General features: G+C 47.2%; 1 protein-coding gene across 3 annotated transcripts in view; it reads left to right on the forward strand.

The window, feature by feature from the left end:
* The window catches only part of PCSK6 (proprotein convertase subtilisin/kexin type 6), a 188,231-nt gene that overhangs the window by 136,690 nt on the left and 37,721 nt on the right, over positions 1-13,820 (forward strand). For all 3 annotated transcript variants that reach the window (XM_065901446.1, XM_065901447.1, XM_065901448.1), the window contains one exon: positions 211-347. In XM_065901446.1, the coding sequence (XP_065757518.1) occupies positions 211-347 (137 nt within the window). The remainder of the gene's footprint in view (positions 1-210; positions 348-13,820) is intronic.

Raw genomic sequence — 13,820 nt, forward strand, 5'->3', positions numbered from 1 at the left:
GTGCTACACAGCCAGGGCCTGAAGGCATCAGCGTCTCCTGCACCTTCACGCCAGCCACGGGCCAGGCCCCTTCTGCCCTGGGAGGCACGTCAGCCAGCTGTGCAGTCACCTGGGCATAATTCCCAGGCAGGAGAGCCCTCGGTGGGCTGGTCACCCCGGCCACCATCCCTTTGGGGACCCTGTGTTCTGACCCCACGTTTCCGATTGCAGGTTGCTGGATCATTCCAACGAAGGCTTTACAAACTGGGAGTTCATGACCGTGCATTGCTGGGGAGAGAAGGCCGAGGGGGAATGGACCCTGGAAATCCAGGACATGCCATCCCAGGTCCGGAACCCAGAGAAACAAGGTCAGTGGGTCTTGGGAAAGTCCCAGCAACTTTTGTATTTTAATCCTTTTGTTAACTCTAGACTTTTATTCAGCTACAGTACCTGGACCATTCTTTGCTGTTGTTTTTTCTTGGAGGTAAAATTTACATGATATAAATGTCACTGCTTAAATTGTTGTTAAGTGTACAATTCCATGGCTTTCAGTGCCTTCACAGTGCTGTGCAGCCGTCACCACGATCTAATTCCAGAACTTTGTCATCACGCCAGAGGGAAATCCCAGTACCCATTACATAGTCGCCCCCGTTCCCCCACCCCTCCCAGCCCTTAGCAACTCCTCACCTATTTTCTGTTGCTGGATTTGCCTCTTCTGGACGTTTCACATGAATGGAATCATACAACACGTGACCTTTTGTGACTGGCTTCTTTCATTTAGCTTGATGTTTTCAAGGTTCGTCCGTACTGTAGCAGGTGTCAGTGCTTCTTTCCTTTATATGACTAAATACTCTCCCACATCTTGTTTATTCATTCATCAGTTGGTGGACAGCTGGGTTGTTTCTACTTAATAGCTATTATGAACATCCATGCACAAGTTTCTGTGTGGACATGTGTTTTCAGTTCTTTTGGCTGTATACCTAGGAGTGTAATTGTTAGGTCACATGGTAACTGTGTTTAACTTTTTGAGGAACTGCCGAACTGTTTCACAGTGGCCAGACCCTTTTACATTTCTGTCAGCAAGACGTGAGGATTTTAATTTCTCTACCAGCACTTTTTAAAAATTATAACCATCCTACTGGATGAGAAGTGGTATCTCATTGTGGTTTTGATTTTCATTTCCCTTATGATTAGTGATGTTGACCATCTTTTCATGTGCTTCTTGGCCATTTTATATCTTCTTTGGAGACATGTCTATTCAAGTCTTTTGCCCACTTTTAAATTAGATTGTCTTTTATTATTGAGTTATAATCATACAACAAGAGTTGAGTAAGCATTCTTTAAATATTCTGGATACTAGACCCTTATCCGTTAATATGATTCGCAAATTTTTTCTCTCATTATGTGGGTTTTTCTTTCACTTTATTGATAGTACCCTTTGGTGCACAAAAGTTTGGTTTTTTTGCGGTATGCGGGCCTCTCACTGTCGTGGCCTCTCCTGTAGCGGAGCACAGGCTCCGGACGCACAGGCTCAGCGGCCATGGCTCACGGGCCCAGCCACTCCGCGGCATGTGGGATCCTCCCGGACCGGGGCACGAGCCCACGTCCCCTGCATCAGCAGGCGGACTCTCAACCACTGCGCCACCAGGGAAGCCCTGTTTTGTTTTTTTTTTAATTATTTTATTTATTTATTTTTGGCTGCATTGGGTCTTCGTTGGTGCGCACAGGCTTTCTCTTGTTGCGGAGAGTGGGGGCTACTCTTTGTTGTGGTGTGTGGGCTTCTCATTGCAGTGGCTTCTTTTGTTGCGGAGCATAGGCTCTAGGCACTCCAGCATCCGTAGTTGTGGCACATGGGTTTAGTTACTCCGCAGCATGGGGGATCTTCCCGGACCAGGGCTCGAACCTGTGTCCCCTGCATTGGCAGGTGGATTCCTAACCTCTGCACCACCAGGGAAGTCCTGAAACCTATGTTTTCTTCTAAGAGTTTTATAGTTTTAGCTCTATACGTTTAGGACTTGGATCCATTTTTAATTACTTTTTGTATGTAGCGTGAGGTAAGAGTCCAAATTCATTCATTTGCATGTGGCTATCCAGTTGTCCCAGCACCATTTGTTGCAAAGACTATTCTTTCCCCAGTGAATGGTTTTGACACATTGTCTAAAATCAATTGGCCATAAATGTATAAGCTTGTTTCTGGACTCCCAACTCTATTCCACTGGTCCATAGGTCTCTCCCTATGTCAGTAACACACTGTTTTGATTACTGAAGGTTTGTAGTAAGTTTTTTTGTTTGTTTGTGTTTTTTTGTGGTATGCGGGCCTCTCACTGCTCCCATTGCGGAGCACAGGCTCCGGACGCACATGCTCAGCGGCCATGGCTCACGGGCCCAGCCGCTCCGTGGCATGTGGGATCTTCCCGGACCGGGGCACGAACCCGTGTCCCCTGCATTGGCAGGTGGACTCTCAACCACTGCACCACCAGGGAAGTCCTGTAGTAAGTTTTGAAATCAGGGATATGTGGGTCCTCTGACTTTTTCTTTTTCAAAATTGGTTTGGCTATTCAGGGTCCCTTGCAATTCCATATGAATTATAGGATCAGCTTGTTAATTTCTGGAAAAAGGGTAGTTGGAATTTTGACAGAGATTTTGCTGAATCTGTGGGTCAACTTGGAGAGTATCGCTGTCTTAACATCATGGAGTTTTCCCATCCGTGGACACAGATGTCTTTCCATTTATTTAGGGCTTCTTTCAGCAGTATTTTGTAGTTTTCAGTCTACTTCCTTGGTTATATTTGTTCCTAAGTGGTTTATTCTTTTTGATGCTATGGTAAATGGAATGGTTTTTTCAATGTTTTCAGATTGTTTACTTCTCTGGTAATTTTTGCTCCCTTTCATAACTCTTAGCTAATAATCGTCTGTTTAACCCATCTTTATTAAATGCCTGCTACTGGCTAGGCATTGATCTAGGTGACAGGGTACATACACCAGGAAGGAAAAGCAGGTAACTGTGATGTCTTGTCCTGTAGTCACCACCGAGGTGCTGAGCTCTACCAAAGTCCCTCTGTCGGGTTCCTGGTGGAGTGCAGGGACTGTGCTCCAGTCTGGCTTGTCTGTGGACCAATTTTACCCAAGGTTTGTTTTCTCTGATCAGCTGTTACCTGTGGCCTTCTCTGCAGACATGCTCTTCTTTTTGATGACCCTAAACCCTTCCTCTGCCCTGGTTCCTTTCTGATTCTCTGTAAAACAGTTTCACTGATTTTTTTTTTTTAATCAGGGAGAAGAGAGGAGCATTCACTTGCTTTATGCAAAAAAATTGACTTTAAGTGATCAAGTCGTCTCCGAGGTCCCCCTACCCGCCCCCCAAATCACTTTCTTTCTGCCTTTAAAATAATAACTATTATGCAATATGTTAGTGGAACAAATTCTGAAAATACAAAAACTTAGCATTTTAAATCACTTGAAATTGACGTCTTTTAAAACTAGACGCTCCTCAATTAGTCCTTTAAAAGCCCCAGAGTGCATCGGCCCTATTAAAGGTCCAGGGTCGGCTTGTCAGGCTGGCTGCGTCCCCTGCGCCACGGGCAGAGGCAGAGTTCCCGGGCCAGCCGGCACCACCCCGGCCACTCGTGCAGGGGAGCAGCGAAGGCCGTGCATCCACACGCCACAGCCAGCTTGCCTGTTGGAAGCGCGGGATTAGCCTGGTGGGTGTTCATGTTTCTCAGCACTTAGTAAGTCAGGGCTCCTCTCTGGACCTCAGCATCCTCGGCTGGGACGTGGAGCTGAGCTGGATGCTCTCCTGACTGTGGCCTGTGTGGTACGTCCACATCCTGGAAGGGGCCTTGCTGGCCTGGATGCTCCTCTGTGCTCTCTGGCCTGTCCGGACCCCACTCCTCTTGCAGACCCAGCTCCAGACAGCCTACTGTGGGGCTGGGTGGGCACAGAGCAGGCAGGCACCTAGGAGACCCTGGGCCTCCTCGTCTAGTGCTTCCACTGGGGTTTTGTCGACACGCAGGTGGTGATGCAGTGTGCCCGGTGGTGCCCGAGACGCGGCAAGGCCAGGTTGCGCCGGGCTTTGTGGATTGTCGTCAGGACTGATGTTGGTGGGACGCCCCGGAGGGATTCTGAGCAGAGGAGGGGCATGGTCTGAACCACCATGTGGACAGGGTCACTCTGACAGCTGGATCGGAGTGACTGAGTGTGGCTGGAGTGGGGAGAGGGCAGAGGCGGGGAGCGGGGCAGTTAGGAGGCCATCGCAGTGTGAGGTGAAGGTGACCCTGACTGGGGCGGGGGGGCGGCAGTGGAGGTATTGAAAGCAGCTGGTTCCTAAAGTAGAGTCAAGAGGACATGCTGACAGATCAGATGTAGGTGCTGAGAGGAGAGGGGGCCCTGAGGACTCCGGAGGTTTGTCCTGTGCGTCGGGAGAAGGGAGTGCAATTTCCTAGATCTGGGACATCGCGGGGGAGTGGGTGCTGGGGGGAGGGTCAGGAGCTCAGTTTGAAAGTGCCTGTGACATATCCAGGTAGAGAAGTGGACCTGGAGGCCGGGTGCACACATTTCAGTGCTGTGGGCAAATGGCGGGTCTTGAAAGCCACGCGTGTGGACGGGCTCCCCCAGGGGTGAGTGGGGTGACCCTCTGCCTGCAGGATGTGGGCGCCGGAAGGGAACCCGTTTCCGTAACGATTCCACACGGGTGCACATGCCGAGCTGGGGGCTGCTTCGGTGCAGTGCAGAAGTGCATGCCGTGCACCTCCCCACCACCCCATCCTGCCCATCTGCTCCCCGCCTCTGGCCTGCACCGCACGCGCTGGCTCTGCCCTTGTCCTGCTGACATTTGCTCTCTGGAGTCTGGTCCTCCGGCGGCTGCTGTGTCCCCAGTGCCTCCTGCTGCATGGCTGGTGATGGACACAGAAGATGTTTGGTGAACGAACGAGGACAGGTGTGATCAGCCCGTGACCGATGCTCTGCCTGCTGCAGAGGACACAGGCTTAGTGGAAGAGGGGGCAACCCCGAATTAAGTCCTGAGACAGGCCGTCTCCCTCCCTGAGTGTGGGTGGCATTTGGGCCTGGGCCGGTTGAGACCGGTGCAGAATACACACCCCCTGGTACCTTCTAGCTCTGACCTTCTGTAACCTGCTGGACTCTGGGGGGTGGGGACCCTTCCTTCAGTGTTGTCACAGAGGGTCTCCTCGCGCCTACAGTGGCCCCTGGGGTGGGTTCATTTGTCTGAGCTCCACCCTGTAGAAACACCATTCCTGAGGCCGCCTTATGGAAACAGGGGTGGCCAGTGGCTGTTGACAAACCACATGCCTGCTTCCCGGGCAGGACGAGGTCGGGCTCTCCGTCTCGGCCGCCCGTTCAGCCACCCGCTCAGCCGTTCAGGCGCTACCTAGCACCTCCTCCCCGAGCGCAGCCAAAGTCTGCGTGGGCTCCATCGGCATCTCTGCACATAGATGGGGGCGGGAGGGAGAGAGTAAGGACTGTGACAGCCAGACCCTGAACCATGTAGGTCAGCCTGGCGGGACCTCAGCCTGTGAAGGTGACACAGAAGACCAGGGTTTCCCCCTGACACAGACCCCGAAGCCCAGTAGAAGTGCAGGCCTTCGAGATGCTGTTGGTGCGGAGGCTGTGATGGGTCCCAGCGGGCATGTCGTTCCCTCCCTGGTTGTCAGCTCAAGGTGGCCTATAGGTACCGGGTCTCCGTTGGCCTCGGTGCCAGACATAAAGCAGCAACACACGGTCACTGCCCTCAGAAAGCACGGCCCCTGTCCTTCCTCTGCAGTGATTCCAAGAATGGGTCCTGGGGGTGTGGGGCTGCGTCTCTGTTCATTTCAGTCCCTCTCAAATCTCTGCATCGTAATTGCTTAAAAAAAAAAAAAAGCCAATTCAGTTCCAGTGGTATGCTGAGTGAGAGTGCTCTAAAATCTGAGATAAGACCCAGGGCTTGCTGAATAATTAAGTTGTCTGGATGACCCGCTCCCTCAATCAGTACTCACCTCCTGTCTCACTGAGCCTGGTTTATGTTGTTAGTTTTAAAACTCTTTTTTTTTTTTACAACTGAGGAGCAGATTACTCATTCGTTTTTCTCTTCAGTTCCTGGGCCAAGGAGAGGGTGTGTCTTCTCCTGGGATCACGCGCCTCTGGAGGCAAGTTAGGGGTGGGACTGAGTACAGATCCTGCTTCACAGCCAGGTTGCCTTTGCAAGTGGTGTTTCAATCATTCCCATCCACGTTCAGCGCACCTTTATTGAAATCTAAATCAGTCCCAACTTGGGGCTACTAGGACCTTGCCTTGCCGCTCGCTGGGGGAGCAGGGCTGGGCTCAGGTGTGGTGGGGAGGGCACCCCAGAGGCAGGTAGGCTGGCTGAACCCCCTCCCCCAGCACTTCCCCCACAGGCCACACCACCACCACATAGAGAGAGACCAGGCCCAGCACCGCAAGCCGCCGACGGCACCGTCAGAGCAGAGCAGGGGTCCCATCCTGCAGAACATCTCTCGGGGAAGAGTGGCTGCATTTTACAAAGTTTCCATCTCGAATGCGCTGGCTTTTCAGTTTGGGCACTGAATGCAGAAAGTTCCAATTCTCTGGGAAACGTGTGCTTCATTCTCCTGCATCTGCCTGGGGCAGGCCTGGGGTCGGCTTCTGGTGCCCCTGCTTTCCTGAATCGCTGTTGTCGTTGTTCGGGCTGCCATAGCAGAGTGTCATAGACTGGGGTGCTTATCAACAACAGGCATGTCTCTCTCACAGTCTGGAGGCTGGAAGCCCAAGATCAGGGGCCAGCGTGGTCGGGTTCCGGTGGGGGCCTCTTCCAGGTTGCAGACAGCCACCTTCTCCTTGTGTCCTCACAGGGCAGAGGGAGAGCTCGCTAGCGCTCTGGGATCTTTTTCGTGAGGGCACTAATCTCATTCCTGAGGAGCCCCCCTCATGACCTAATCACCTCCCAAGGGCTGGGGGTCGGATTTCAGCATATGAATTTGGGAGGGACGCAAACTCATACATAATGGCATCTGGCCCCAGTGCTGGGCCTCTTCTCCTTTAAGATGAGGATGGACAAACTTTCCTCCGGAGCTCACTCGGAGGTGATGACCGGGCCCAGTAATTGAGGGGTGGGACCTTCCCATCCGCCCTCCTCACCTTGAGCTCATGCTGGTGATCACACCTAGGGCACAAGGCAAAGCCTGTATGCCTGCTGGCATCAGGCCAGCCCCCCAGCCCAGGTGTGCACACTGCTCCGCGTCTGGGTGCAGGGAGGCCCCCAGCACCCCTGTGACCTGGGGCTCCTGCAGGCACCCCTGCACGTGTGTGAGGCTGTGGGTCCTCCCTGCTTGGCTGGGATCAGCCCAGCTTTGAGCAGCATTGGGATGTCCTCCCTTGGTCTTCTCACTCATTCACACACTTACCTGCTATGCGCTGAGTCCGCTGGGCAGGCACAGGGCTGAAACATGCTTCTTCCTCCCTCCCCTGTGCACCCCCGAGCCCTGCTCAGCACCCCACATGGAGACTTTGCTGGGGCCGTGGTTTCTCTCTGTGCGGGTCCCGCACTTGCCCTGCGAGGGGGAGTCAGGAGCCATCGATGTTTAAATGGAAAGCATAATCAAGCATCCTTCCAATCCTCTTTCTGTGATCAATAACAGATATCTTATTTAATGGCCCCAACAGGAGTTAGTCTTACGTACTTGGCATTCACATCGTAATAGACTTTCTGAGACGATTGATGGCATTTAAAATAATCCTGTTGTTCTCCTAAACTCAGGGAATTCACTTTTTCCCTCAATTAAAATTTCTCTTTTTTTCTCTAATCTTCCCTCTGTTTTCAAAAGAGCAGCAACCCACATGTGCCAGGTTTCTCTAAAATCTATGAAGGAATATGGCAGGGTCCCAGACTCTGTGTGTGCATGTGTGTAAGTGTGTATGTGCCTGCACATATGGGAGTGGGTATCATATGTGTGTATATGTGTGCCCGTAGGTAAGTTATCTGTGTGTACACATGTGGGTATGTACATACGTGTGTGTGCATTCACCTGTGTGTGTGCGCGTGCATGTGTGGGTGTGGTGGGTATGCACGTGTGCATGTGTGTTTGCTTGTCAGCACAGCCTAGCAGTTGAGCCCTGGAGCCGGCCTGCTCAGCAGACCCCTGTGCTGCGTCTCACCAGCAGTGGCCCTGGATGGGTCACTCCTCCCGCTGAGCCTCAGGGCCTGCTCTGCATAGGGTTGTCGGGAGGATTAAATGAAGCGGCACATGTGAGGTGCTCAGTGTTACGAAGCTTACTTCTCATGGCAATTACTGTGTGTTTTATCCTCCTTCTGTGGGAGAGAAAGCTGGTTCAAGCCCCACATAGAGCCTGACTGAGCTCACCTAGCGTAAGGGCGCAGCCTGGAGTCAGGTGTGCTTCTGCACAGACAGGCCCAGCCCACTCCATCCCTCCCGTTGGGTGAGTCCCCACGCACCCACCCAAGGTGCACCCAGCAGGCACCTTTCGTGGATGTTTTCCTCATTAGCCCTGTGGCCAGTGCTTTTCACGCATCCAGCTTTAGGATATTTGCAGTTGGGTTTTTTACTTTAAAGTGTTGCAATTAGAAGATAAAAATCAAATGAAGTAACAAAGGCTAACAGGTGCCTGGTACCAGGAGCATCTGCTGTGCATGAGGGTCAGGGCTCCTAGGAAGCCCTCCTCCTCAGAAGCTGCCCCACCTGGCCTGAGGCTCCAGGGAGCACTTGACTTCTGAGACCTCACTATGATTGATAGGTGTGGGCACGGTCCTTTATTTTTTTAACCCACCAGAGCTCTTGAAACACAATAGGCACTTAGGATAGATAGTTATTGATCTTTAAGGGTTTTTCCTATACACTCTGTGCCTGGCTTCAGTATCATTGATTAATCCATTCTTAGCAAATCTACCATTTTATAACACTCCCAGCAAATATCACCGTGAAATTAAGGGATGTGGGGAGCTCCCCTGAATGATGATAAAGTTCTCTGGAAGAGTGAGACTAGGGAGAGAAATTCTGAAAGAATTAAATGCAGATATTTAAACATATTTTTAAACTATAGTAACTGTTGATGCCAGAATAGACAGATGAGTCAAGGGGACCAGAATAGATAGTCCACAAATAGAGCCGTGTAGACACACTAAGTGTAACATTTCAATCTGGCGGGGAAAGAATAAAGCGTTGAATAAAATATATTGACAATTGGCTCACCATTTGGAAAGGAAATCATTATATTGGTAGATTTATACCCATAAAATTAGAAACTTCTGTTTGGCAAAAAATACCGTAACATTAAAATTAGAAAAATATTTATAAAAGATTTTGGACAAACTTGAGTCATTCGCAGATGGTCTTTTTCACTTCTCTGTAGCCCAAGGACTGCAAACTTTTCCTGTGAAGGGCTTTCTGGTCTCTGTGCCATTTTAGTGCAAAACAACCACAGAAAATATGTAAATGAAGAGCCTACTGTATTCTAACAGAGCTTTACAAAAACAGGCTGTGGCTGTAGCCTGTTTACATGTTGCAGTTGAACTGAGTACGTGCTCTGTTACTTGGTGATGAAGAGGCCTTTTTTTGTTTTTTATTGTTTTTTTTTTTTTTTTTTGGCTGTACGTGGGCCTCTCCTGTTGCGGAGCACAGACTCCGGACTTGCAGGCTCAGCGGCCATGGCTCACGGGCCCAGCCGCTCCACGGCATGTGGGATCTTCCCGGACTGGGGCATGAACCCGTGTCCCCTGCATTGGCAGGCGGACTCTCAACCACTGCGCCACCAGGGAAGCCCTATTTGGGTATTTTTTGAGGCATCCCATCCAGGCCCCATTTTCCCACACGTGGAACCATATTATCCCATGTGATGGTAAGGTTTTAACAACTTACCAGTGCTCTGGGGGGAAATTATGTATGTCTATATATCACATATGTTTATTATAAACTACTGACAGAAAGTACGTGTAGAACAAAATTTACAAATAAAAATAAAAGATGCACTCTTCATACTGTAAATTCCATGTAGCCCATCGATACTCAGAGAATGCTTTCATTAATTTTCACCAGGGACTTCCCTGGAAGTCCAGTGGTTAAGACTCTGTACTTCCACTGCAGGGGGCACGGGTTCAATCCCTGGTCAGGGAACTAAGATCCCACATGCCGTGAGGTGTGGCATGCATGCATCAATCAATCAATAAAATTTTCACCACACTCTCTTATCCATGGCCAACCTATGGATGTAGTTGATGAGCACCTGTCTTTCCGACATAAATATAGGTCTGAACTTCATTCGTCAACAACACAAGCAACTTCTTTGCTGAATTGGATAATAATTTTCAAAAACTGGAATATTTTCATAATTTTTTATGCTACTCCCAGTGTAATGACTATAAACACAATACACTTTTAAGTTTAATCTGCTACTAACATTTTCTCGTCACTTTCAATCTAGAAAATCAACAATAAATGAAGTCCTTATTTATTGCATTTGTCCATTTCCACGTATAAATTCTCCACCATGACCGATTTCAAGCTACCAAGGTGTTGACTCTGAAGATAGAGTTGGGAGGAGACGCACAGGCCACCAGTAGGGAGTATTTCCATCATGTAGACAGAATAGATGTAAATAACCCCCAGAGTATAGGAAATGACAAGATAAAGTAATTAGGAAGTGGTGATTTCTGAATATTTGTTACCTTTGTTCTCAATATAATTTAATTGTAATTTTATGTAGTTTAATTTTTAATAATGGTTATGTTAAGAACCCGCTCACAACATTCTTGAAAGTGTTAACAGTCAGCTGTATTAAGTCAATGTGAGCTGGCCCAGCACACCCCTGCATGTTAGGAATTGTATAGGTAGAGGACTTTCTTTCTTTTTTCTTTTTTTAAATTTATTTTATTAAAATATAGTTCATTTACAATGTTGTGTTAATTTCTGCTGTACAGCAAAGTGATTCAGACACCCACTCCATTCCTCCGTGACCCACTACCCCCTTGGCAACCACAAGTCTGTTCTCTATGTCTGTGAGTCTGTTTCTGTTTCGTAGATAAGTTCATTTGTGTCATATTTTAGATTCCACATATAAGTGAGATCATATGGTATTTGTCTGTCTTTCTGACTTACTCCATTTAGTGTGATAATCTCTAGGTCCATCCATGTTGCTGAAAATGGCATTATTTCATTCTTTTTTATAGCTGAGGAATATTCCATCATATATATGTATCACATCTTCTTTATCCATTCAAGCATCAAGGGACATTTAGGTTGTTTTCATGTCTTGGCTATTGTGAATAGTGCTGCTATGAACATAGGGGTGCATGTATCTTTTCGAATTACAGTTTTGTCTGGGTATATGCCCAGGAGTGGGATTGCTGGGTAATATGGTAGTTCTATTTTTAGTTTTTGAGGAACCTCCATACTGTTTTCCATAGTGGCTGCACCAATTTACATTCCCACTGACAGTGTAGGAGGGTTCCTTGTTCTCCACACCCTCTCCAGCATTTGTAGACTTTTTGATTATGGCCATTCTGACTGGTGTGAGGTGGTACCTCACTGTGGTTTTGATTTGCTTTTCTCTAATAATTAGTGATGTTGAGCATCTTTTCATGTGCTTGTTGGCCATCTGTATGTCTTCTTTGGAGAAATGTCTATTTAGGTCTTCTCCCCTTTTTTTTGATTGGGTTATTTGTTTTATCGTTATTGAGTTGTATGAGCTGCTTGTATATTTTGGAAATTAAGCCCTTGTCAGTTACGTCATTTGCAAATATTTTCTCCCAGTCTGTAGGTTTTTGTTTTGTTTATGGTTTCCTTTGCTGTGCAAAAGCATTGTAAGTTTGATTAGGTCCCATTTGTTTGTTTTTGCTTTCATTTCTAATGCCTTGGGAGACTGGCCTAAGAAAACATTGGTCCAATTTACGTCAGAGAATGTTTTGCCTGTGTTCTCTTCTAGGAGTTTTATGGTGTCATGTCTAATATTTAAGTCTTTAAGCGATTTTGAGTTTATTTTTGTGTATGGTGGGAGGGTGTGTTCTAACTTCATTGATTTGCATGCATCCAGCTTTCCCAACACCACTTGCTGAGGAGACTTTCTTTTCCCCATTGTATAATCTTGCCTCCTTTGTCAAAGATTAATTGACTGTAGTTGTGTGGGTTTATTTCTGGGCTCTCTATTCTGTTCTTTTGATCCATATTTCAGTTTTTGTGCCAATACCATGCAGTTTTTATTACTGTAGCTTTGTAGTATTGTCTGAAGTCTGGGAGAGTTGTTCCTCCTGCTTTGTTCTTCTTTCTCAGGATTGCTTTGGCAATTCTGGGTCTTTTATGGTTCCATATAAATTTTAGGATTATTTGTTCTAGTTCTGTGAGAAATGTCATGAATAATTTGATAAGGATCGCATTAACTCTGTAGATTGCTTTGGATAGTATGGCCATTTTAATATTGCTAATTCTTCCAGTCCAGGAACATGGGACATATTTCCATTTCTTTGAATCATCTTAAATTTCTTTTATTAATGTTTTATAGTTCTCAGCATATAATTCTTTCACCTCCTTGGTCAGGTTTATTCCCAAGTATTTTATTTTTTTGATGCAATTTTAAAAGGGATTTCTTATTTAATGTTCCCTCTCTATTTCATTGTTAGTGTAAAGAAACACAACTGATTTCTGTATGTTAATCTTGTATCCTGCTACCTTGCTGAATTCGTTTATCAGTTTTAGTAGTTTTGTGTGTAGTCTTTAGGGTTTTCTATATATAACATCATGTCATCTGCATATAATGACAATTTTACCTCTTTAGGTAAAGGCCTTTTTTTGGGATGAGTATACTTTAAGGTGGATACATTCAATTGTGACCCAGGCTCAAACCTTACCAAGTGCTCTGCCCCCAACCCCAAAACTCCTTTTTATCCCAATAGCCAGCCCCCCTGAGCAGAGCCTTGGTCCCTCCTCAAGGACCAGACAGCACAATCAGGAGCTCTTATTTCATTGGTTTATTTCTTTCCAAGACCCACTTGGAGGAGAAAGGTCTAATCGCCACTGGTTTAACTGCTTATTTACTAATTCAAACTACTTTTTTTTTTCTTTACTAAGTCTTGCTAATCAGTAAACAGTCATCATTTGAATTCTCAATATGCTAAAAAGTCATTTTTCCAAGGGGGATAATTAAAACAGTATTTGGTATAAAAAATTCCATACACAGGCAGACACCTCCTTCATCTCAAATCCCATGGTTAGATGATTGCAAACAGAGGTTTATACCGTTATAGCCTTAATATGTAAGGAATCACTAAGAAGTCTCACAGATCACTAAGAAATATGTGAAGCATCCCACTAGAAAAATAGGCAAAGAGCTTGAAAGAGCAATTCATGAAGAAAAATGACAACCAGTAAACAAAAGCTATTTAATCTTTGCAGTAATAGAAGAAAGTACAAATTAAAACAGAGACAGGAAGGTGAATATCAGGATAACAAGCAAATAAGCGGAAGTTCCGGGGATTACAAAACAAAACCGAGAATGTGCCTGGCATTCTGTAGGTAGGGCCTCAGCATGATCTGGTATAGAGAGCCTGAATATAGACGTAAAAAGGCCTGGGTCCCGGTTCCAGCTCCACCAGCTACTGCCTAGGAGACCTTGTGAGTGATAATAACTCCCTTGTGGGCATGTTTGGGCACCTGATGGGAATGAACATTTCCAGCATGACCTGGCATGGGATGGGTTGTCATGGAAGCTCAGTCCCTTTTCCCCCCGCTTCTCACATGTATAGGTTCTAACCGCAGCCTTTGGGAACTGGTCCATTTTCCCTCCGGGAAAGCTCCAGCCCAGAGGGAACAGGTAGAGACATGCCTCCACACCTTTGAAGAAGATTAA

This window comes from Phocoena phocoena, chromosome 2 (assembly GCF_963924675.1).
Source record: "Phocoena phocoena chromosome 2, mPhoPho1.1, whole genome shotgun sequence".
NCBI lineage: Eukaryota > Metazoa > Chordata > Mammalia > Artiodactyla > Phocoenidae > Phocoena > Phocoena phocoena.